The sequence below is a fragment of the Apteryx mantelli genome, chromosome 4 (genome assembly GCF_036417845.1).
Source record: "Apteryx mantelli isolate bAptMan1 chromosome 4, bAptMan1.hap1, whole genome shotgun sequence".
Taxonomy (NCBI): domain Eukaryota; kingdom Metazoa; phylum Chordata; class Aves; order Apterygiformes; family Apterygidae; genus Apteryx; species Apteryx mantelli.
The window spans coordinates 63584528-63608872 of record NC_089981.1 but is presented as its reverse complement, the minus strand read 5'-3'; the positions used below and the strand labels follow the sequence as shown (position 1 = coordinate 63608872).

At 39.3% G+C, this 24345-nt stretch overlaps 1 protein-coding gene across 4 annotated transcripts in view; it reads right to left on the bottom strand.

Annotated features, from left to right (window-relative positions):
* LIN52 (lin-52 DREAM MuvB core complex component) overlaps window positions 1-24345 on the bottom strand; it is a 71383-nt gene that overhangs the window by 7049 nt on the left and 39989 nt on the right. The window contains exons 6-7 of one of the 4 annotated variants that reach the window (XR_010884190.1): window positions 15597-15716; window positions 8726-8750 (exon numbers count right to left, since the gene is read on the bottom strand). Coding sequence is in view for 1 of the 4 variants with exons in the window: in XM_067296782.1 (XP_067152883.1) it covers window positions 19495-19550 (56 nt within the window). In the remaining 3 variants the exon portion in view is untranslated. Of the gene's footprint in view, window positions 1-8725; window positions 8751-15596; window positions 15717-16505; window positions 19551-24345 lie in introns of those variants that run through there. The other 3 variants (XR_010884189.1, XM_067296782.1, XR_010884191.1) reach the window with 3 other exon arrangements.

Genomic DNA, 24345 nt, shown 5'->3' with positions numbered 1-24345 from the left:
TTTTCTGTATTGGCACAGACTGCATCATTAACACATCCGACTGTCATAAACAAGGATGCATTTAATCATATACATTTTCTATAAGGTCACTTAATGTTATCATCAGTTTACAGAGGGAGTGCTAAGATTCAGGTAGTGTAAGTGGTTACCCAAGTTTAACAAAACATGCATTTTCTGAGTTTTAATTCACTGAACGTCTAGGTCTCTCTCTTGCTATATAGAGCCTCACCCACCAAGCATCAGACGTAATGCTGGGTGTCTTTCTGAAGAAGGAATGTATCGAGGGAATTAGGAAAACTTCCTTTTGATACTGAATATGATTTGACTGGACTCCCTAGTCATCCCTAGAACCCAGAAGTCCCACTCGACCAAGTCAAGAGCTCATTCTGTACATGAAGAAAAAATTGCTGTGTCTAGGCTGAGGGTATGGGATTTGTTCTAGTAGAAGAAAATTTTGCACAACTATAAAGCTCTGGGTAGAAAGCAACACAACTCACTGAGGGAGTTGATCCTACCTAGGATTGTCATATCTGATCTATGGATCAGTGCAGTGCAGGATCATTCATTTGAGAGGTGGTTCTTCAGAGCAATCCACACCACTGCAGTATGTTTTGACTTCCACTGATGTGACACCAGCTGGAGAGATGGGTTACTGGTATACATTCATGCTTAAGTTATTGGTATTTGAATATAAGTCTTTTGGACAGATAGAATTTCATTAAATTTAAGCCATCTCCTTTCTGTATTAAGTCTGTGGAAGCTGGAGAGGAAACAATCAAGAAAGGCACCAGTACTCAAAAAGAAGTGTATGGTGGGCTGTTCTACAGTAGTAGAAGTATTTCCTATACGAACTACACAGAAGCTTTATAAGTAAATTAACAGAATGGGAATAATTGCTGAGATAAAAGACAAGGTATCTTGTTTGAATTTAATTTGCTTTTTATACAAGAATTTTTGGTTCTAGATCCTCTGACTCTTGGGAATCCAAAGAAGAGGGAATGCTCTCCGCAACTCTTTTACCCATGGAAGAAAAAGCTATCATTTTTGAAAAACAATCTGGACTTTCAGGAGGTTGGACTATTTTAGAAGGTTTCCAGATTTGAAGGAAGAGGGTAACATGTTTGTACTTTTGGTTGTTACCTCAGTAGCTGCAAGGAGGCAGTTGCTGTTCATGCCCATGCCAGTGTAAAATACTGTGTCAGTCATCACAAAGCTTCTGATTTTGGCAGTCATTTGTGTTGCCTAGATGGGATCTGTGCTGAGATGCAGACTGGTGACATGGTTTGCTCTCTCTGGGACACCCTTTCCATTGCTTTCCTCTTCAGGTGTAGCTCTAGCCATTTCAAGAAGGAAGGGCATTTGATCTAAAATACTAAGATTCTCTCTAATCTTCATCTGCTCTTCTCTGATTTGGCAGATATGAGTCCCTGTTCAGCTCAAATATCCTTGAAGCATGTGTACAGCCATAGATGCCTACCTCATAACTGCATTTGTGGCTGAAGCTGTGTCTGAACCTATTCACAACACCATCTATAATCAGTGACTTTTTAAAAAGCAAGCTGATGATTTTCCAATATCTTCATTTAATTTGGATAGCTCTGTGGCCTGAGATAATATAACAGGTCAAAAGGACTCCTCTGAGCCTGAGGAATATGAATGTTAGGAGACAGGGTTTATTAGGCCTGAGTTCTCTGAAATGCTTCCATGTTTTCTTCTTATCTAAGATAATTTCTTCGGTAGCATATGAAGGGAATAGCCACCAAAAATAATCTCTTTTCATTGATTCTAGTTGTAGAAGCCATTTTTTTCCAGATACACAGGGTTTGTGTAGATTAACACAAGTCTGTGATACCAGCAAGTGTCTAAATGCAGCTTGATGAAATGTTGCTTAAAAATTCAGATCGCAACTACAGTGTATGTATATACGCCCATGTATGTATGTATGTATGTGTGTGTTGGCACCTGCTCCGCAGAGGCTGGAATGACAACCCTCCGAGACCAATGAGAAGTCTGCTATTGGCATTACTGAATTTTAGGTCGAACTGTAATAACTAGCTTCCAAAACTGCCACAAATACCTTTAGCCCATGGTTAAACCAATCAGACCAACTTCACAGTTCTTAAATCCAAAGAAAGGTATTTTTCAAGTGCTGCTTGCACAAGTCAAATAGTTCCCAATCACCAGCAAACCATCCCTTATTTGAAGCTTAAATGAGACACCAGGAACAAATTTCTACCCTTCTAACCCAACTGAACTACATAACGCATCAATTACTGATATGTGTGTTTAACTTCATGCGCCTGAGAAGCCTGTTATTTAGCAGAAGAGTTTACACAGGTATATAGACCTTTTATATAATTCAAACATATTTCATTTTGAAGAGCTTTTAAGTAACTATTCTCTATCAATATCTGGATTTCAGAAGAGAAGCTACCTGATGGATTTCCCTGTTCAGGAGTAAGAGTGTTACTGTAATTATCTTGTTTGCAAGAAAAATACAAATATTTATCTCAGATTAGCAGAAGAAATGGTAACTGTGAAATTTATCATTAGCCCAAACATATTTTTATTTTGCTGATGAATAAATGTTGAATGACTGAACAGACTTTGTGCTAATATTTTTCCCATTATTTCTGTAGGGATTTTATATTAAATTTTCCATAAAATGCTGGAATTTTTCCAGACATTTGACCCAAATAAGACCGAACCACCTTATTCTTACATATCCAGCATTTTAGTATTTTGAGTAACAGGAGAATTGAAAGCCAACAGCTTACATGCTGTGGAAAATAAAGAATATTTTTGAACAGCTAGTTTACATGAGACTGTTTAAATTCATACTCACTGGTGCTGACCTGTTGCAAACTTGTTTGAATTAAAATGAATGGTTCCAGGACGGAACTCATATCGAATTTGTTTAAAGGTGCTGCAAGACAGAATGAATACAGCTTACGAACCACAAGAATCAAAGACAAAGAAACCTTTCTTTTTAGATCAACAAGACATCAGGAGGACTAGTCTCCTGGAGTCTCCAAGAATGGTTGTGTTGGAAAGAGTATGTCATGATATCACCAATCAAGTTTCTTCTTCCAGTGATCCACCTCTCTGTGCAACCAAGCAAGAACCACAAGATCAGAATAAAGAGGGACTTTTTGGTAAATATGGGACTGACATGGCTGTATCAAATGGTCTGTTATCCAACAACAGAAGCCAGGCACAAGCAGTAAGCAGTAAAAGGCTTGCCTGTGTGCAAACTCCAGACTAAAGCACTGACAGTGCCTCCTGCAGATCTGGACAAGTGAATCTGAGGAAAGGAGTGTGGGGAACAGCTGACTCAGAATATCTACCCACACATTGACCCAAATAAAGATATTTTGAAGTTGTGATTCAGACATTGGGGTGTAGATGATAGACATTAATAGACATCAGATATTCACCCCTTCAAAGTACAGATTTTTTTGACTTTGGTAAAACTTGGAGTTGAGATTTATGACCAAATTAACACATGGCTTCTTAGAATTTACAGGGATTATTTATTTTTGGCATTAACTTGATAACTGATCTCCAACCGAATGCTGAGAATAAATTAATTTACTGATCTGATTCTGATATAATAGGGTTCTTTTTCTTAGCCTGCCTTAATAATACTCATAGCTTACATATACATATAAATATATATATAGTTTACTTGGACAATATTTTTATTTCATTTGAATTTAACAGTTTTATGAACATTATAATAAAAATGTGTAAAAATGCCCTCCTGATACTTCTTCAGTAGGCAATAACAATTGCTCAGAATGAATATTATCAGGCAAAAACCTGACTGGATTAATTTAAGAAGCTAATGTCCACACATTTGTTTCACTGACAGCACATGTTTGGCTACTCAAAGTTTTCAGGATTGGTACTTGTGATGACGAGCCATCTATCCACCCACCAAAAGGAAAATGGCATTTATACCTTTCTTACTGTGGAAATTATGAAAACTAGGCAGCTGCCTGGAGATTATGTGCTGTTGATCTTAAAAAAAGAAAAAGGCAAATTTAGAGTTCTTGGGAATATCTATTGCCAGTAAAATAATAAAACAAAAAAAATGGAGAAAAAAAATCACTAGCCAGCTAGATGATAAGGAAACATTTATCAGCACCGGGGATTTATAAAGAACGAATTGTGCTGGAGAAACCTGATTGCTTTTTTTAATAGAATTATAAAATTAGTGGATGATGGGAACACGATGGATTTGATACATTTGGATTTCAGTAAAGATCTGATACATAAATCCTACTCAAAATTAATTCAAATTGGCTTGGTTACGCCACCACATGGAACAAAAAATTGGCTGGAGACCCAAAAATAAAGGATAATGATGCATAAAAAGGCATTGTGCTGGAGGGACAGGTCTTATGGTGACAGAGATCAGCATTTGATTCTATCCTATCCAACACCTTTTAACATGACAACTTCTGTCTGGAAATCAGGCAATTTTGTTAAGAGAGTAAAATGCAGAGGGACATGTGGGATACACCACAGGGATGTGGGATACATAAAATGAGAGTCCAGTTGTAAAAATTCAAGTATTACCCAAGCTGCAATACCCATTGAGCAATACCCACCAGGGAGGTGCCTAGAAAATACTATATAAGAATCACTGCAGCAGACAACCAATGAGATGGGAATTCGCAATGAAGGATAGCAGACAAATAGCCAGTGTGTTTGAGTAATACAACTGCAATTCACCCCCATATAGAGCGACCGCAAGCCCTTTGTAGTATCTATGTCCCACATACACTGCATACACTGTCAAAATAGGCCTTGGACAGGTTTTGTTGGTGTACTACAGCTCCCGTGTTGACAGTAACGATGCAGGCCCTAGAGAAAAGGCACCACATTTTCAATTTACTGACATGCTGAGTGATTCCCAGCAGAACTAGAGTACACAGTAGCGGAGCTCTTGGAGTATCTCCTGTTCTCATACTGGACCCATAAAACTGAAGTAAGAGGTTTTCGCCACAGAAATGACTGGTGCAGACACTCACAGTGAGGTTAGCCTGATTTGGGAGGAGGGCTCTAAACAGATCCCAGGTTTTTTGTCTTGTTTTTTTTTAAGGCAAAACCAGGAAAGAAAATAGCAATAAAGCAAATAAAATGCATTAAAATAGATATGACTCCCCTCTTTCTTAATTTTCCCCTTCTCTATCACTGAGTCCATTCACAATTTCACCTATTCACCATTTTATCTTACCCTCCATCCACACATGTGTGGGGGTGTCCTGACAACTTTGGAACATGCTGGCCAACTTCAGACAACTTTGTGGAGAGTAGATATTACACTTCTGTACATTTCATGACATGACGCAGCTGACAGAAGAAAGAAATTCTATTACTGCCCTCACTGAAATGTAAGCTCACCCTTTGTTAGACATCAGAGAATCCACACGAGGCAATCTTGAGAAACACATCCATAAGAAAAAGCTGGCTTCACTGACTGGTTCCACTCCTCATCAAACTTCTGCTTTTCCCTGGCCTCCTTTTGGTTGAAGGCCAGTATTTGTTCTTATTTGCGCCCCTTCTTTTTTGCTCTTTTTTCACTATTTTTCATCTTAAACTTCATTTCTAACAGTATGCTTTCTTCACTCCTCTTTTGCATTCTCTCCAACCTCCTGCCCATCCCTTGTTATCTTCCAAATGACACTTTCTTATCTCTCTTGGTCTCTCCTCTCCTTGAGTTTTGAGTCCCCCCCTTTTTTTCTTTTTCTCATTCTCCTGTCTGTCTCTTTCATTCAGACTTCCATATCACTCCATTTCTGCAATCCTTTCCCACCAAATAGCTTGCTAATGTTTTGATACTTGTTAGTAAGGCTCCTTGTAAATCTTACTCAGTCACATTATACTAGTGAGATAGGTTAATATTTATTGTAGCAAGCTCCTCCCTTTCAGAAGTTATTGAAGTAAATGAGAGAAGAGACCTCTTTTGCTACGGCAAATAATATTAGTTCCTCATAGTACTGCAGTGATCATTTCAATAATGTTCCCTGTTAATGCTGTCAGGATCAGACCCACAGTAACTATAGCATCAGAGCACAAGCAAGGATTTCAACATTGCAGAATTAGGAAAATTACATTTTAAGAAGGGCTTCATTTGCCTTCCCTGCTCTGTTGCCAAATATTTGGGCTGAGCAAGTGCAGAATGATATGAAATCTGGAAAGCAGCACTTACACCCTCTCTGCATGGGTGTAAAAGGCTGTGGAAAGTAGGGAAGGGTCAGAATGAGCATTCTGACATCAATGGAAATGTTACAAGTATTATTAGGATCTCTGTAATATTCATAGCTCTCCTAAATTCATGTGTACAAAGTGCATACTGTGGCAGTTAATAGCACTGTGAGAAACCTTCATTTTTAGCATTCTGTTTTTAAATTCTCAATCTCTAACACTGTATTAAGGTGATTTTTTAGAAAATTTAATTCTCTGAATAGTTCTTAGGGGTCTTTAAAAAACAATTAAAATGTCTGGTATCACACTGTAATTTATTATTATTTAAATTACGTATGCCTGTCAGTTGCTCAGGGGCTTGCCTTTTTATTTATTTATTTTTTAAAAAGCCACATCTATTTAATGAAACAACAAGGCAGATGGCAAGCAGTAGAAGGGCAACTGGACTGGGGCTAAGAATTCATGGGGTTTGAACAGTGTTTGCTGGATGACCTCCAACAAGTTTCTCTGCAACTTGGTGTCTCCTTTTCTCCTCTCACTCTGTTACTGCCTCATCTACTCATAAGCACTTGAGGACAGAGACTTTCCCCTAATACCTGTTTATATGATTCACGGTACAATAGTTTTGATATTTGCTGAGGCCACTGTGCCTTAAATGATTACTGTAAAGCTATTGATAACTCAAACTACTAAAGAGATTTCCTCTAGCACCACTCCAGGCCACAGGTCAGCTACCATACAATTAGTAAATGACATGTGAATGCTACAAGGTCTTAGTGAGCAACATCAGAAACTATGACACCCTTTCCCTCCATCTGCACTCTGCATATTTATGACCTGTCTTAACAACATTCTTGAGTGCTGCTAATCTGTACAGAGGATGTTCTTCACCAGAATATCCTATGCAGCAGGACATAAAAGCAACATTTGTTTACTTAGTCCATCCTACTCTGTGTTTGGAAGTCAGAAATTTAGCATTATATTATTTATACAGCATGATGACAGGACAATAGACTAGAGTTATAAGAGCAAGAACCCTCACACCTCCTTAGGCAAAACAAACCAAGGTCAAGTGCGAAAACCAGCAGTATGCCTTCCTGGAGTCTTTTCTCCTGGTGGCTGCCAGTGAGGCCCAGTCTCTTGAGGTAGGCCTGATGCTGAAAATTTCAGCAACCCTTATTCAGGGAGGTCACTCCATTCCTGAGCTTCCAGAGCATGAATATGGAGGTGATTGTGATGGTCTTCAGTTTTCTGCTATTGATTTAGGACCCCTCCTCAGACCAGATATGAAATAGGTGGGAAGCTAGGTAAGTGATCCATACTTGGGGTCCATCCCCAAGGTTCAATGTAACAGCATTTCTCCCTCTTCAAAAATTGCTGTTATATATCTGTTCTGTTGGGACATTTGAAAGCAGTGGTGATGTGGGTTTCATTGAGCATCTGCTGCAGAACTTCAGGTCAGGTGAAGTAATACATTCAAATGTTTCTCCATCTGCCTCTTTCTATTTGTGAGGCAGCATAAAAGCTGCCACCTCATTGGGGTAAGTCAGATGCAGTAATGGTCTTCCTCTTTCCTCTCTGGGTTTTAGTAAGAGGATTCTTCTGGAATAAACCTCTTTGCAGAAGAGATACTTCTCAAGCTCTCTCTGGAGATCAGTCCCTGCATCAGGACTCCTAAAATTCAAGCAATCAGAGCAGCCAGTAGAAAATAAACCACAGCTAAAAGGGAAGAGAAAGCAGAAGGCTTTTACAGTTCTGCAGGACTGCAGGGCTATGACATGAACAGGGTATGTCCTGCCCCAAGGAAAAGATCCTTGCTGGGTTCAGAGTTATTGGAGATAGAAAAATAAAGAGGCACAAGACACAGAGCGGACTTCAAGCTCCGTCCCAGATGATGGAGACTACTGCTGGAGCCTTGGAAAGACAGATAACCTTCTCACTGCAACAGCCATAAGGGACAAATAACCCAAGAAAGGCAAGCGTGAAGTCCCTTGTAGCTTTAAAACTTGACAAAATACTTTTGAAAATAGTACTCAAACATGCAGAAAGGGACAGAAGAGTGAGAGAAATGTCAAAGACAGTGCCCCATGCTTTGAACATACTGCTCTTCTGAAGTCTGAGGAACTGAACGACAATTGGGACAATTGGGACAAAGGAGGAAAGGGGGAAGGGCAACTATCCCCCAAGACTGCTGTTTAGGAGTAATTTCCAAACTTCTAGGGATTTCTTCTGAAATATGAAGAGCCATACAGGTTCCTCTTGCAGGAAAAGATACTGTTGTCCCCCTGCTTCCTTGCTGGAATTGCTGTAAGGTTAGAAAGCTTTATGTGAGATTCAGAACACCTCAAATCCTTCCGCTTTTCCACAGCATCATCTTTAACAATCCCTTTTCCACTTCTCCCACACCTGACTTCTCTCCACGCTGCTGACTCCTCCTAGCCCATGGCTGAACATGATCTTGCAGGACTGGGTCATATCATCTTCTATTTGGAGCCTCACCAGAGGCACAGGTATTGGTACACTTTCTGATTGCCCTAAAATTAGTAGGAGAATAGATTGGTAAGGGAAAACTGTAATATAAGCTTATTGAACAGGAAGGACTTTTTTCCAGTCAGAAGAGTAACATTGCTACTTCTCCAACATAAGGTGATGTAACAGAACCCTAAAGAAATGTGCCCTGGCCACCACAGAAATCTGCAGGACTGCTGGCAAGGGCCTAACTGCAGGGGACAGATGGGCAGGGTTCAGCATCTGCTGCAAGAATAACTAATTAAAGACTTCCTTTCTCCTGGCCACATAGTTTTTATCCAGAGAATTATAGGCCATTATAGAACAAAAATGGTTGAAAGAGGACAAGTACATTGTTAAAAGAAAGAAAATTGGAAGTTTTAGGACAATATAATATCTATTTTACTCTATCTGGCCCAAAGACATTGATTAATTAAGGACTGAATGCCTCTTTCAAAGGACCACCACATCCCAAATCAGGATTAATCATTGATACATTCCAGTATCTTTTCAAACATCAAGCAGCAATTATTTGTGCAAGTCACTATGCTCCTTTACAAAAACACCATGGCATTAACAAAAATATCTGTGTGTACAGCAGATAAAACTACTCACTTCCACTGACATTCCATAACACTCGCTGTTCTTCCATTCTGCTGAGGCTACCTCAGGTGCTATGACGCTACTGACCTGCTCTGGCTCCATTTTTTGTCTTCCATCTCTCCAGTAACTCTCTCTACTTTCACTGTAGCAGGTTTAGGCTTATGGCATAGAAACGCACACTTTTTTTAGTGTTTCCTGTCTCTTATCGTGATCATCTTCACCTGCCTTAACCTATGTGAAACATTTGGATTTTGTCTAGCTGAAGGTCACATAGACAGAGTGCAAACTGCTTTTCTGGGGCAAAAAAAAATCCTGATATACACAACTGTCTTGCTTCTCACTGCAGACTATAAGTGTGATGACCTGGAGAAGGTAAGAATTTCTTGGCAGCATCTAAAGGCCCTTGCAGTTCCTCCATTTTCTCCATGTTGCTCACTTCCCATTTCAGCAGGGTAGAAGATGACACTTTGCACTCTACATGAATGTGCAGGGGGAAGGGATCGCTGGAGCTCAACCAGCTTCCTCTGCAGCTTTATGCCCTTTCAGTCTCTTTGTTGACCATTTTAGTGGTTCTTTTGCCTTTTGGATGTCTGATAGATTTGTCATAAGTAAACCCCCTTCCCCTTGTACATACAGTGTTTTCCTCACTTGCCAGAGAGATGGTTGAGATTTTGGAAGCACCAGCTGCAGCTGCTAGGACTGCTGGTTGGAGAAACATTTGCCTTCTGAGTCCGTTAATTAGCACAGTAACAGTAACTGTGCTCCATTAGCCAACCCATGTGGTCGAATCCCTTCCCCGTCCACCAACCTCTCCCTTAATGAGAGCTGGAAGGGGGACACTCACAAAACACTGCCTCAGAATAATATTCGGCTTTGTCCACACCGGTAACAAGAGCTGACAGGATCACTACGTCCATTTCTCTTCTAATTAGCACACTTCCAGCTCGGCCTGAGCCAGCAGCCAGAGAAAAGCGATCGGACAACCGTACCGAATCACAAACACAAAGAGGTCCATTCCCCATAATTAGGTGAGACAATTCCTCAGTCTTTTCTCGGCTGGAGCTTGCCAGTAAGACTCTCGCTGTTTTGGTAAGTCCCAGCAACACAAGTTACATGTCTCCCCAGGACACTAATAAGCTCCTAATTGTCTTCCGCTTCACACGGCTCTTACCATAGGTCTGACTTGGGGGAATTCTTCTAATAAGCGACAGCCAGCGCTCCCTGCGCCACAAGCAGCAACAGGAGCTGCATCTCAGGCTGTTAGATGAGAAAGGGAAAGTGGAGAAACAGTGAGAAAAGCAGCTCAGGCTGTGGGGCCCAGCTATGCAGAACAGGGCCAAAGGGGACAGGTCAGATTGCTTGGCATCAGCTACTCATTGCTGGAGACAAAGGCTTTCTCCACGCTATCTCCAGCTCTCAAATGCCAGTGTCCACCTGTGCACACACTCTCCCTTTTCCTCCTACTCTAATCACTGACCTACCTTCTCCTTTCCAGTCACTAACAGCACATGCATATCTGTGCTTCCACCCACAATCAAAAATAAACATTTGCTTTTATGTCATTCCAAAGCAAAAATTAGTTAGCTTGTTTTGTCATTGTGGAAGGAGCAACACTGAATACAGAGAATATTGGGTAACTGCAAAGGTTTGCCTTCAGTGTCCACTAAGACTCACTTGGGTCTCCTTTACTTCAAAAGAAATGCAGGACAGAGACCTGCCATGTGCTTTTCTCCAATGAGGCAATATTGTGGGCCTATCTCAGAGTTCAGACTCAGAAGGAGCATGTATATAAATGACATCCTGTCAGCTCCCATGGAAGGGAATGCGTATCACAGGACAGATTTCTAAAGATGTCCACAAAGTGACTAAGAATATAAGAATTTCCAGAAGGAGAAGGCAAGAGAAGGATAAGAGACCCCAGTTCAAAGTCCTTGATCAAAACAAGATTGAGGAAGGACTCATACTCCCTCTGACTTTTAACCCCACACTTTCTTAAGAAACTATCATCAATATAATATATTTCAGCAAAACATTTTCTCTAGAAGAAAATAACAGTTTTTGACAAGAAGCCCATTTTGAACAAAATATTTCAACTGATTCTATTAAGGATACTCCACACCTGCAGATCCCTTTGACTTCAGTGCAGCTGATTAGATACTGATCACTTCTGAAAATCAGGCCAAAAGGTCTTGCCAGAGGTACTTAGAACCCCTGGCTCTATATTGTACCATCTGACTTCCGTGCACTAAGCAGGGGAGAAAGATTTGGTGGGTGGGAAGACAGAGTGACTTATGTGATAAACTAACCCACACAGAGTGCAAGAAAAAGACAGGGGCAGGTGATGAGCTAGAAAAGCAATTTAGGATAATTGATATACAATATATAAATAAATCAATGAAAACTAGCAATGACTAATAACAGCTACCTTAATACAGGGAAAGGAAAACAAAATAAAGGCCACAGAACCAGGCGACCTGAGTATCCAAGTACCCCACTTGGGTATCTTTGCTGGTCTCTTATCCCTCTTTTTCATTCAGATTATGAGCCCTCTTCCTGACTTTTGTTCATAACCTATTGCATTCTGGACTACAGCGGTGAGTGTAAGATGGTAAACAGCAAATTTCTGATGCTTCAGAATTAGCTTTAAACTTCTGTGATTAACAGAAAAGTTGTTAGATGAGCCTGGCATTTGTGGGAGGGGAATCCTTCCTGGCATCCAAGTGCCTTGAAGCACAAAATTTAATTAGCCTATGTTATTACACACCTACTCATCAGCTATTGGTCACAGAGACAGCCTTTCAAGTGATACAGAATCAAGTCAAGCACTTTGTCCCCCCAGAGATATGGTCAATAAATAAGGTGCAAGGTCATTCTTATTACCCATTTTTTCTACTAGCAATTAAGTAAGCGCTTTCGAGCTCACCCCGCTTCTTCTTTTCTGTTCCTTACTGAGGTGTCTATAACAGAGACAGGCAGGGAGCGTTCTGGCTTCACTGGCCACTGATCTGTATTATAGGAATCAGCAGGCAGGCCAGAGGTCAACCACACAAACCCAACAAGAAAACGCCTATTCTGCACAAGCATCAACTGCCTGGAGTCAGTCATTCTGCTCAAAGGGACATGACTGAAAAGGTCAAGTCTAAGTATCAGCAGTTTCAGTGGATGATAGAGTCTAAATGTGAAGAAATCCCTCCATACTGAAAATTTTAGTCCAATATAAGTAAACAGGGCAATATTGCACATACTGTATGTAGAGTCCAGGTTATGCTCTTTGAAAGCTGGATCAGTCCACACTTTTCTGGCAACTTCAAATGTCTTTATATGGACTTCAAATGATCACCACTATACTTCATCATTTCATGTTTTTGCATTTGACCTCATCCTCCTCGAAGAAACTAAAAACACTGATGTAGGGATAGGACTGGAAAGATAATACATCTCTAGAATGGCTTTTATTCTAAGAACCCCAGTATCACATAAAACCAAAAGGCTCCAGCCCTTCTTTTTTTTCCCTCTCTTTTAAAAATATCAAGGTTCATCTTTTATCATGATGAAATTCTGGTTCTTGAAAGTCAGCAGGAGTTTTATCCCATAACAAACAATGGTCAGTGTTTTGCTCCTTGTCTCTACTCTTTTCAGTGCACATTTGCCCTCTAAAGCATGTGAGAGAGAGGGGGGCTAACATGGCTCTTCTGCAACTTCATTGTAAAATTTTAAAAATGCATGAAAGCTCCTCACTTTCAAGTATGTGAGATACCAGAAGAGTCAGTGGGGCCAAAAGATGGCCACTGAAAAGTTCTGGATGACCTAAGATAAAAAATTGCTGAAATACTAAATGTGGTGTGTAACCTCTACCTTAAATCAAGCATCAGAGGAATGGCAAATGACATCTGTGGCAAGAGTCCTTAAAGAGGGTTTCAGCTCAGACTTCAGACCAATAAGCTTTAGCATCAGACAGTGTAAATAGGTTGAAATTGTGGATATCTAAAGAATAGAGTAGATGTAGGGACGCATAGGCTATAACGCGCAAGAGTCAATATAGCTTTTGTAGAAGAGAATTTTTTTCACACATCTATTGGGTATCTCTCAAGAAATTAACAAGCATGTAGATAAAGATAACTTAGTGATATAATCTTGAATTTTGCTCAAGCTTTCCTCAGGCTCTTAAAGAAGCTAAGCTACCATGAAATAATAGACAAGGTCCTCCTGTGGATCAATAATAGATTAAAAGATAGGAAACAACTGACAGAAATAAATGGTCAGTTTTCATAAAAGAGGGAGGTTGGCAGCCTGCCCCCCAAGGACTGTTATGGGACCTGTGCTAGTCAACATCCTTGTCAACAATATAGAGAAAGGAGTGGGCAGTGAGATGACAAAGCCTGTAGGTAATGCAGAAGAAAAGAACTGGGATTTAAGTGAGCTGTCATCATGCAGGGAAGAGATCTAGGAGCCCTTATGGGCTGTTCTCCGAAAGATCAGTCAAAATAAGGAAAATAACATTTTTGGAATTAGCTGTAGCCATGATAGTTCCAGGGAAAAGCAACAAAGACTTTTAGTAAAATTTGAGAAAAATCATACTCTGAAACATACCATCACAGCATTTTTTTGAAGAAGTTTTTCTTCTTTTTTGAAGAAGTTTCCTCAGATGGATAATGCTTATTTGGCATCACCCACAATATCTTTGAATGTATTTGGTACACCAGCTGATGTGTATTCTGGGGTGTACATGTAGGAACTATGGGTTTTGTTACATCTGTGGTGGGAAGCTTTTACTGTAGTGACTATAGAAATATTATTATAAATTTTGCATTTGTTGTTCTAATCACCTCCATTCTATTGAGGGTTGATGGGAAGTTTCCCTCCAATTGTAATTTTGCTGGACTGAAGATACAGAGAGGCGGTTCTGGGAAATTTTCTTTCAAAATATGATCTTCTTCCAATATAGATTGATTGTTTAATGACTTTTTAAAAAGTATCACTAGAGGGATACAATGTTAAGGGGTGAGGATTATTTTCATACTATATTCAGTCTGTTCACCACAGTCAGGTAACTCACAAAGACATGATGCAAAGCCCCTTTAAGTGTGTCCTTGTTGCTTGGGGTTCTTCCTTCGAAGGAGGAACTATACGAACTCAGAGCAAATGTGATGATGCTTGAATGCCTCAATCTAGATTATATCTTTGGTGTTTTGAATGACCACTAGCTTTATGGGAGTAGATGCAACAATCCATGGATTTTCTGTAACAGTAATTTACTGGTTGTCTTTTTGATTGTGGATATCTAAAAATTGATATTAGTTTAGAAGTATTACAGAATTGTTTATGCAATGTTACTGAGTTCATGGTGGGAAAGAAGTCCAGGATTTCAGGTCTTAATGCAAAGATGTAATTTATGGGGTTTTTAGGTACTGCATAGGTCAGTGATGGAATTGCCTAGTACCTCTTCCTTAGCATAAAAAGGTTGTCACAACTGTCGTCATGATTTGGAAGAAGTGTTGTTTGCCTAAGACAAGTTCCTGTGAGCAAAGATGAAGTCGATGAATTCAGCAGCATAAATAGACTACAAATCTGAGTGATGATCCTGTTCTTACAGATATTCGAAATGGGCTTCAGGCCATGGTGACATGAGATAAAACAGTGAAAGAACAAAATGCAAGCTGTGATTAAGGCCTACATGCCTCTGCAGTATGCCCACACTTTGAATACCCTGCAGCTTTGATTATGCCATCTCAAAAAGACTATAATAGAAGACAGATAATTGCAGAAAGATGAACAGAAGCATAGAACACAAATATCACAGAAGCCATAAAATCATGGATAGCGCACAGACAGCAAAAAAAGGTAACAAAAAATTACTGTTCCTAAAAATAAAAGAAATGAAAGGTTCAAAATCGAATTATCAGGTAAGGAGTTTTAAGACAAATAATGCTTCTTTACCTTTTTTTTTTTTTTAACTCACTGTCAAGGGGCATTTTAGAGGCCAAGCATACAGATGAATCAGAAATAAGACAAATTTATGGAGGGTAGTGTCCACTGTGGACCAGATTCAACTACTAGCTAAATCCCTAAAACAGATTGCTGGATGTGGGGTAAGTTAACTCAAAGTAAAATCACTCCATGCAAGTCTTATGCTTACACTCTTCCCTTTGTGTCTACAACGGTTTATAATCTAAGAGAAGATTAGAGGTAGAATGGACCTTTGATTTGATGTAATAGCATCTTACATTTTTATGAGTCATCAGTAACATAGAATAAGATTCAAACATTACCTCTGAGTTGGATTAGTCAGTTTTGAATCTCAAATCTCCTGGCTGTATTGCCTGCTGATCACAACTGGTTCTTACAAGTCTGATACATTCTGCTGCGCTTCTGGCAGTATGGATGCTCACCTGTTAAAAGACTGAATTTAATTCTTCCATGGAGGTTCAAGAGATCTTCTTGGAGAATAACAACAACAAAGCATATATGAGAGTAGAGGAGATCTTTGTGTCTTTCATATTCTACTACAAACCATAACAAAATCAGGATCACCAATTGTTGAACTATTCACTGAACTTCATACAGCTCAGATTGTTTTTGGGTCCTATTTAGAGCCATGTAACAGATGGCTCACTTATTGTCCAGATAATAACCTGTTTTCGCACACACTGCCATGAAGAAAGTATTTAAGGAACCAATTCATGTCACTCCTTACATTTGAGAGCCACTTCCTTTTGAGAAAAGTAAAAGAACTGAGGCAGTACACCCCAGCAATGACACTCAGTATGATAAAGGGGAAGTCAAACAGCTCTTTAGAGCGTTCTAAGTGAATACTACAGTGTAAGTGTGCCTTCCAAGCATCAGTATTTGTTACTCGGTAGAAAGATGTTACTCTTGGGTCTCCTGCTGACAGATACATATACAAATATCTGTCATTTCTAGGTGACTTGGCAGGAGAAATATGAAGCAAAACTGAAAAGCTCCGTGCTATAGGAGTGTTCCAAGATTCTCAACTTTATAATGGCAAAACACTGGGTAATGGAACATTATCCTCTTCATTACCATCATAAAAGTCTAGGTGCAATGGATAATAGAAGAAGAATTTCTTTTCAGTTGGACTAAACAGCAAAGCATCTGATACTCAGATTGAAATGAACAGCTTCTACAACTGAATACACGTAACACATTTAAAACAAATATGTATTTAGTTCCTTTTATTTCCGAGAATCTCACAGTAACATTTGACATACTGACATGTGAAAACACTTTATAAAGCAATGCATTAGCTCATATAATATTACCAAATTTTGATCCTAATATACTCCTCATTCTCATCATTTAATTTGTCAAAACTTTTTTGTTGATGTTTCCAAATACAGAAGATTATCACCAATCAAAAGCCACCCAGATTTTCTCATCCTTCATAGATACTGCTGCTTGGGAAGGACATCAGTGGAGAAAGAAATGGGGTTTAACAGGGTGTGAAAACCTTTAGTTCCATTTGGATATTGCCAACTACTTATTTACTGATGGGAATGGAGCATGCACTGGCCAAAAACTGAGGTGGCAGTACACAGAGGAGCACCTTGTTATCCATCTTAATAGTGAAAAGAGCCTGAGGAAGAGTATTTTCTAGGTGGTTAAACCACAGCTTTCTCGTCTCAGGGGGCTATTTTGGAAACCCAGAGTGTTCTGTGAGCTTTGCGTTTATTACGAGACCACACAGCAGTAACAGACAGATTACAATCTTCTGGCTAACACACAAAAATACATATAAATATTACCACTACAAAATACATCACTGACTCATCTCTACAGATGACAAGTACAAAGCCAATAAATACCACAGTTTTAAAGCATATATTACTTGCTGCCCTATGGATAATAAGTACTGCTGCAGATGGTAAAGGCTTTAAAAAAAAAAAAAAAAAACACAACACAGGAAGGTTACTGAGAACTACTTAAAGTTTGAAATCCCTTACTACTTACTAGACATATCAGAAAATACACATATGTTTCCAGGTCAGACTTTGATATCTTCCCTTACATTCCTCCTTCCTTCAGATCTCAAATTTCTCAATGTGTTGAATCTACAAACCTCTACAATATGCACAAAGTCACATTGGTGATACAGGCTATGTATCCCAATATGTTATATATGTGTGTATTTACATTATAAATATGATATACAAACTTAATATTGCATCCAGAATGTATAATTTAATACTCAAAGCTACATCAACATCAATTTGAACCAGCAAGTTTTTTCTCTGTCTCTGAATTACCACTTACAGCTTCTCTTCACGTTCTCCTGTCTCATCTCTCATGTTTTCAATGGATGGAGTTCCTCTGTTAAACTTAGTCCTGCAAAATCTGAAGTATGGAAATAAATCCATTAAGTTTAAAAATCAGACTCCTGACATGCCTAAATACTCAGTACTTGTGTATGGTCTTTCTGGAATATGCAATTTAACTGCTTAAACTTAGTTAACAGGAGCTGTCCAAAATGAGCCTAGTTCTGACTGATCAAGCAACCACAGACTGAAGATTGAAAGGTCACAAGCATTTACTAAAAATTCAGAGAAGTCTACTTGGTTAAAAATCTTCTCCTACTTATTGCACATGCGCCTGAAAACAGTCTCCTCTCTCTGCAAAGACAGAAATATGCAATGCTCTATGGACAAACTGTTAATGATGCAGCACAAGTACTATTCCAAGTCATTTCTCCTCTCACATGTGACTGAGTCTGGGAAATGACAACTTTTGAAAAGCCTGCATGCTAAAAATGACATTTCTGAATGGAGGGGAAAAGAAACAAAAAACAAAAAAACAAACTGTTCTTCACCCCACATTTCAATATTATGTTTTTATCCTAAAAAGAAGAACCTATTTACTAATGCTTAAAATGCTGTTTTCTAGGAAAAGGAAATTGGATGACATGAAAAAATTCTTTTCTTAAATGAACTATCTGAACATGCTCCCTACCTCCTCTCAGGGATGAACAGAAGTGCATCAACAGAAAAAAAGGCATTAAGCCATGAGATGAATAACGCCCAAAATTTTGTGCCAAAAGACACCAGAACCTGGAAGATTCTCTCTTCAAAATTCTATCTTTGTAGGTGAAGCAAATTTTAAGGTTGCTGTTTTCTAATATAATGGAAAACATCAAGGAATGCTATTTTCAGAAGTGTGAAGCTTGTGTTTAAGCAGACTATCCTTGCAGTGGAGCTAGCAAGCCTGTTGCCACTTCTTGGAGTTCTCTCTAAGTGAAAGCTTTATTGCCTGTCAACCTTATAACTTTCTTTTATTTCTAACTTTCTTCTGCTTCTAGCTTCATAAGAAGTACATTGAGATTTGCAGGGGACTGATAAAGTTTTTCTATGCACTGGCCAAAGATTCTATAAAGATATTTTCCATCATGACACACACACACCTCTTCCTCTCTCCCTGTGGTCTGTCAGTCTAGATTTCACAAGAGAACCGTTCAGTGGTGAGAAGAAGCTCCTGGTACATACCACACAATGCAAGCAATGTGAAGTGAATAGACCAGACTGAAGGTCCTCCTCAGAGTACCAGATATGCTTCTCTGAAGGCAGTGACTGGAATCTAATACACAGATGGCATTCAACTTCTACACAAAAAGCGTACGCTCCTGGAGAACCAAGGCTAGAACTATCAGTCAGTCTACATCCCAAACTCTGCTCAAACCTTTCAACATATAAATTGCATACAGGAAATCAATGTATCTAGGACAAGAGACACATGAAAGGGTCAGTGCATCATGATGCACACTGGCCACCGACATAAAAGATCTCTTATGCATTACAAACAGGGGTGGCCACTGAGAGCAATTCAGTGAGGACCCTGGGGCTGTTCACTTTGAATAGCGGATAAAAAAAATTGGCAGGTAACTTTGTCACAGCATGTCAAGCCTGAGTCTTCCTGTTGGATATCTTAAGGTCAGAAAAAGGCTGAATTTCAATGGAATTTGTAGCAATCCTTGTGATCTGCACATGGAATGCTTCTCCCCCATTATGAGACGAGCTGTGGAAGCAACAGAGACATTTGCTTCTGAAGATCTAAAGCAAGAGCTTTGTTCTCCTCCTTAGAAGTTCTGGGGTTCATCCTGATCCACAGTACATAAAATGATCCAGCTGGGGTATTTTGTCCAAACTCCAGAAGCAGCAGCTACTTCTTGGGTTTTTCTAGGATGTTGAGGAATTTCCCTCGAGTCATTTCTCTAGCTGAAATCACAAGGGGGAAAAACAGATTAATATTAAAACAAAAAGTCAGAAAGAAATGTATCATTTGCAGTATTTAAATGGGATAAGAAATTCACTTAGATTTGTACTTATACTAATAGTAAAGATTCTTTTTTTAAACAAAAATAAATAAATAGAACTACATTCCATCTTCAATTCTTGACCATCTAGAAATGCAGGCAAGGCCTGGAATCTCCTAAACTCAGTAATAATTCCCACAGGCTGTCTCATTACATACAATCTATGCTTTCTATTCCTACTGCATTATGCTCTTGCAGCATCTCCTTTTCTGCCTTTGTACTATCCATCTCTGAAGGGTGTAATCCAGATCACCATCACTCTATCTCAGAGCAATTGTTCCTGGATGTTATAATCCGTCAGAGATTATGGAACTCTGTCTTTCTCCATTTCAGGATTATTGGTCCCTGGATGCTATGATCTTCAACAGAAATTAGACAGCATTTTCTCTCTCTCAGCAGTGTCCGTCCCTGGATACTGTAATATAATGGGGTTTATATTCCCTCAGTGCAGTTCATCTATGGATGGTGTAATAAAGTAAAGTTTATAGAGCTTTGGTCTTCTCTCTCTCCACACTGTCAGTCTTTCAATGTTTAATACAGCAAGGCAAGGTTTATAAGTCTCTCTCTCACTCTTGGCACCATCAATCTCTGGTAGCTGTATTACAACAGGGTTTACACAGCCACTTTTCTGCACAAGACATTTCTGACTTGTGAGCCCATAAGCTCACAAGCTGGCAGAGCAGCCCTAATACTATTTTTGTCTCACCATAACAACACAGTGCATCAAAGACAGCATGATTAGTGATTGGGTCCTGGAGAGAGGCAATTTTCCCACTGGTGTTTCCCTTCATTTCTTTTAAATAAAGGTGCGAGTTTTGTGCTGGACTGACAGATGACAAAACATGGAGGTTTTTATCTGTAGGACTGATGCAAGCATACATGTTTCCTACATTCAACCTAGAGACACTCTGGAAGGAGGAGATAGGAGTTCATTTTCTGTTTTATCATTCGATTCCTGACCTTTCTACTGAGAGGAACAACAGAAATGACAATTAGCATAAAAACTACAGGTGGGTTAGCTATTGGGTTTTCTTTTGACATTACAGGATATCCAGCTAGAACAAAATTTAAATGTAATAAAAATGTTCTGCTTAAAATACTCACTACTCACCCTCTGGTAAAGATATTTTGTTATTCTTGACTTGACTGATTAGAATGTGCCTTAGCCTCACATTCTTTAAGTTATTACGTCTAACTTGTCTACCCAAAATTGAACCATGAGGCATTGGAATCAACAAGATCCCTGTAAAATAATAATTATTATTATAAACTCTTTGGTATGTATTGATATTTATAGATTTCAAAGTCCATAGCCCACTGCAGCAAGTGTCAGTTACTGCTTCCGGCTGGCTGCAGGTTCAAGCACATCACTGCATTGTTCGCTTGGTTCATGTCTCCAGCTACAAGTTACATCATCTGGGATTCGTTCCCAACTTTGCTTCTGGTTCACAGCGTGAACAACCAGGAAAGTCATTTACATATTTGTACCTCTACTCCCCCATCTGCAAGGGAGCTTATATCTTTAAGCACTGCTAAAGTGACCTAGGGGTAGCAGGTGCTGCGGAAGGGCAGGGAGCAGATTGTTATTTTGTCAGGAACTGAATTGTTATGTGTGAATAACATGATTAAATAAAAATGCAAGTTTCTAGAAATTTCAGTTAGAAATAGATTTCTCAACCAGTTTCTTGACACCTCCCTGCCTTTCACCATCAACAGTGCATGGTTTTAAAATGTTACTATGGAGAAGGCGCAAAGTCAAACTACAGTTCACAGAATGGAAAGTTTTCCTGAGTGCAAGTCCCATATAGGAGATATACGAATGCGTGACAATTCTGTTCCCCCAAAGAGGGCTGCACCCTATAAATCAGGCAGAGAGCATAGACTCCTTCTGTGCGCTGAGTGAAATTACTGTGGGTTGGGGGTTGCTCCAGAGCATGTGCCCTCCTGTTCACTTGTCATCGGAGATGTTAACATTTCTGATTAATTCACAGACCTCTCATTTTACTCTTCATTCCTTTATCCTTGCTATCCTGTTCTGCTGCAGCTTAAAGATTCTTACCGACCTGCTACAATAATCACCGCCCGCTTCCCCCCCCCAACCTGGTGAAATTGTTTAGTGATGCCAACCGCGCTTTTAATTTGCAAGACATCAGACACAGAGGTAATTTATACCAACATCTGTTCATTTCTGACTTCTGAAACAAACTCGCACATGCTGCTACAAAATCCCATTAGGAGCAAGAGACAGCCTTCTGCTGTTCCGTATTCCTCTTCTCCTCACATACTCAGTCTTGCAACAGGGCTTTATTTTTAAAGATATGATGCCAAACTGAAAGAAAGGGCCTTACATCTTTGTATATATATGAAAATGGCCAGGAAATATGTCTTCATATCACAGACAAATCCCAGCCAAACTAAGGGGAAATTTGCACAAACATTTACAATCTTGTTTTCTCTGCTTCAGCTGCCTCTCTGATCTGCCCAAGAATCACAGTTAAATGCATTCCTGGTAAACACAGGCCAGATATATATTATATGATACTGCTTTGAAATGTCTTGCTATCTCTTCTCCTTTGTTCCTCTTTAATCTGCACCGGAGTATGTCTTGAGCTTGGGTTTTGCACAGAAAAGCCTCTAATATTAAACTGACTCTTCCGCTCAATATTGCTTGATAAATGATTTCTTAATAATGGGAATATCATTTCCAGTTGGGCCTTTTGGAGCTTGCTGGAGTGAGGTATGAGCTTTCGAATGAAGAAACCATCACCCACATTCTAAATATGACTGCAGTCTAAGAGAGCTGGTAAAACCTGTCTTAAGCAGCTACCCAAGGGACCAGCAGAAGCCAGCAGTGTAGCAGATAGAGGTAGATTTTTTAATTAAAAGGTTGGACAAAACTGTACTGAAAACCTTAGGGATTTTTTTTTAATGGCTGCTTAAACCAGGGACTTGTCTAGTGAAGACGGGGCTTGAGTGCAGGTTTCTTTGTACCAGCAAACAGGCACTACGGAGGCTGTGCAGCATGAAACAGAAACATGAATCTCCATGTCAAGTCACGATTTACAACCTTTCCTATGCTGTGCATCTACGACAATAGAAAATCAACAATAGATACAATCTCAATAGCCTGGTTACAAATTAATCTTGCCTAGTAGAGAGGAGGAAGAGGGTACTGAAGACCATAGAAAAAAACATTTTAAAATGTTATCAGCACTGGTTACAATGGAAGTTGAGCACCTGAACAGACCTTGTCTTTCAGAAAACTGTATTGAGAAATGGTATCAGGCAGTTATAATTAACAGAGAATGCTGTCCTATATGAATCAAGTTTTCTGCCTAGGAAGAAGCAGATCTCATGAACAGGTATTGGATAGGACAGGCTGGGGCTGAAAGGGGAAGGAGAGATTTCTACTTGATAGGAGAACAGCGTAAGGTTTAATATAATCTCCTCTTAGAACTTCAATCCCTCAATCCCACATTTAGCTTTGTTGCCTGGGGCTCCTTTTCTACTACAATTGTCCCCAAGCTGCCTCTCTGCAGTAAATTTTGTGGTTGCTGGTTGAAAAGATTCAGTAGTACAGATTGATTTCCTTCAAGTGAGGAGATGAGGGATTACCAAAAGCAGTCCTGGTTAACAAGATTGGGTGCAGAATCTCCTGCCAGAGCAGCCCACTCTGCCAGTGTTTTGCATCCTTTCACTATGACATATGGGTTTCATTACACAAAGATTTTCCTGATTTTAACTTTGAGGCGATTACATTGGAAACTCAGAGCTATCTTTACATCTATAGCAATTTGAAGGTTAAGTAACTTTTTAATCAAATGACAAAGACTCATAATGTTTTTTCTTCAATTGAAAATGAAAACTGCTGTTCCGGATGTTCCTTCCAGTGACAATTTAATTAGAAAAAAAACTGTACTGGAGATTGGGGTCCAGTCTGATTGCTCCCCATAAAAAGCCTTCTCACATATATGACAATACATGACACACTGCATCATAAGGACTGGATAGCCAGGAAATAATGGGCGGATTTACTACTATAAAACCAGTAACAAAAATAGTGACTTACAGTTATGTAAGCAACTCTCATCCTGGAGGCTCCCTAAGCAACACACATGTACACACATTCTTAACATAGTACATACATAAATGCACAACCACAACACACTTGGTGATAAAGTCCATATAAAAGATACATGACAAATTGTATTTATCATACATTTATCATGATCATTATACCTTTCCCTGCTCACTAAACCATGTCTTCTGGGCTTATTCTAAAATCTCAGAACAAAGCCTGTGAGCATCTTCAAACCACAGATATTTTAAAACAGTCACCCCACTAAAGAAGCACTTCTGTGTTTCTCCCTCAAATATACCACTCAGATGCAAATTTGACTGTGCTCTTGTAGCATAACCTCTGACCTGAAAATGTAGCAGGACTAAAATCTAAGTGTCTTTCTACTAAAAGGAACTGGAAATATAATTAATGCCCTACAAACAGAACATGTTTTTAGCCCTGAAATGCCTTGCAATATCACACTTTGAATGTTACATTTTTGACTACAAAAAAGCTATCTACTGACTACCTACTTAAGGTACACAGTCTGTCAGCTTATCTGTCAAAATCTTCCGCCCATTTAGTCCCTTTCGGTTGTACTTATGGTAACTAAAAGAACTTGTTTTTAAACACAGAA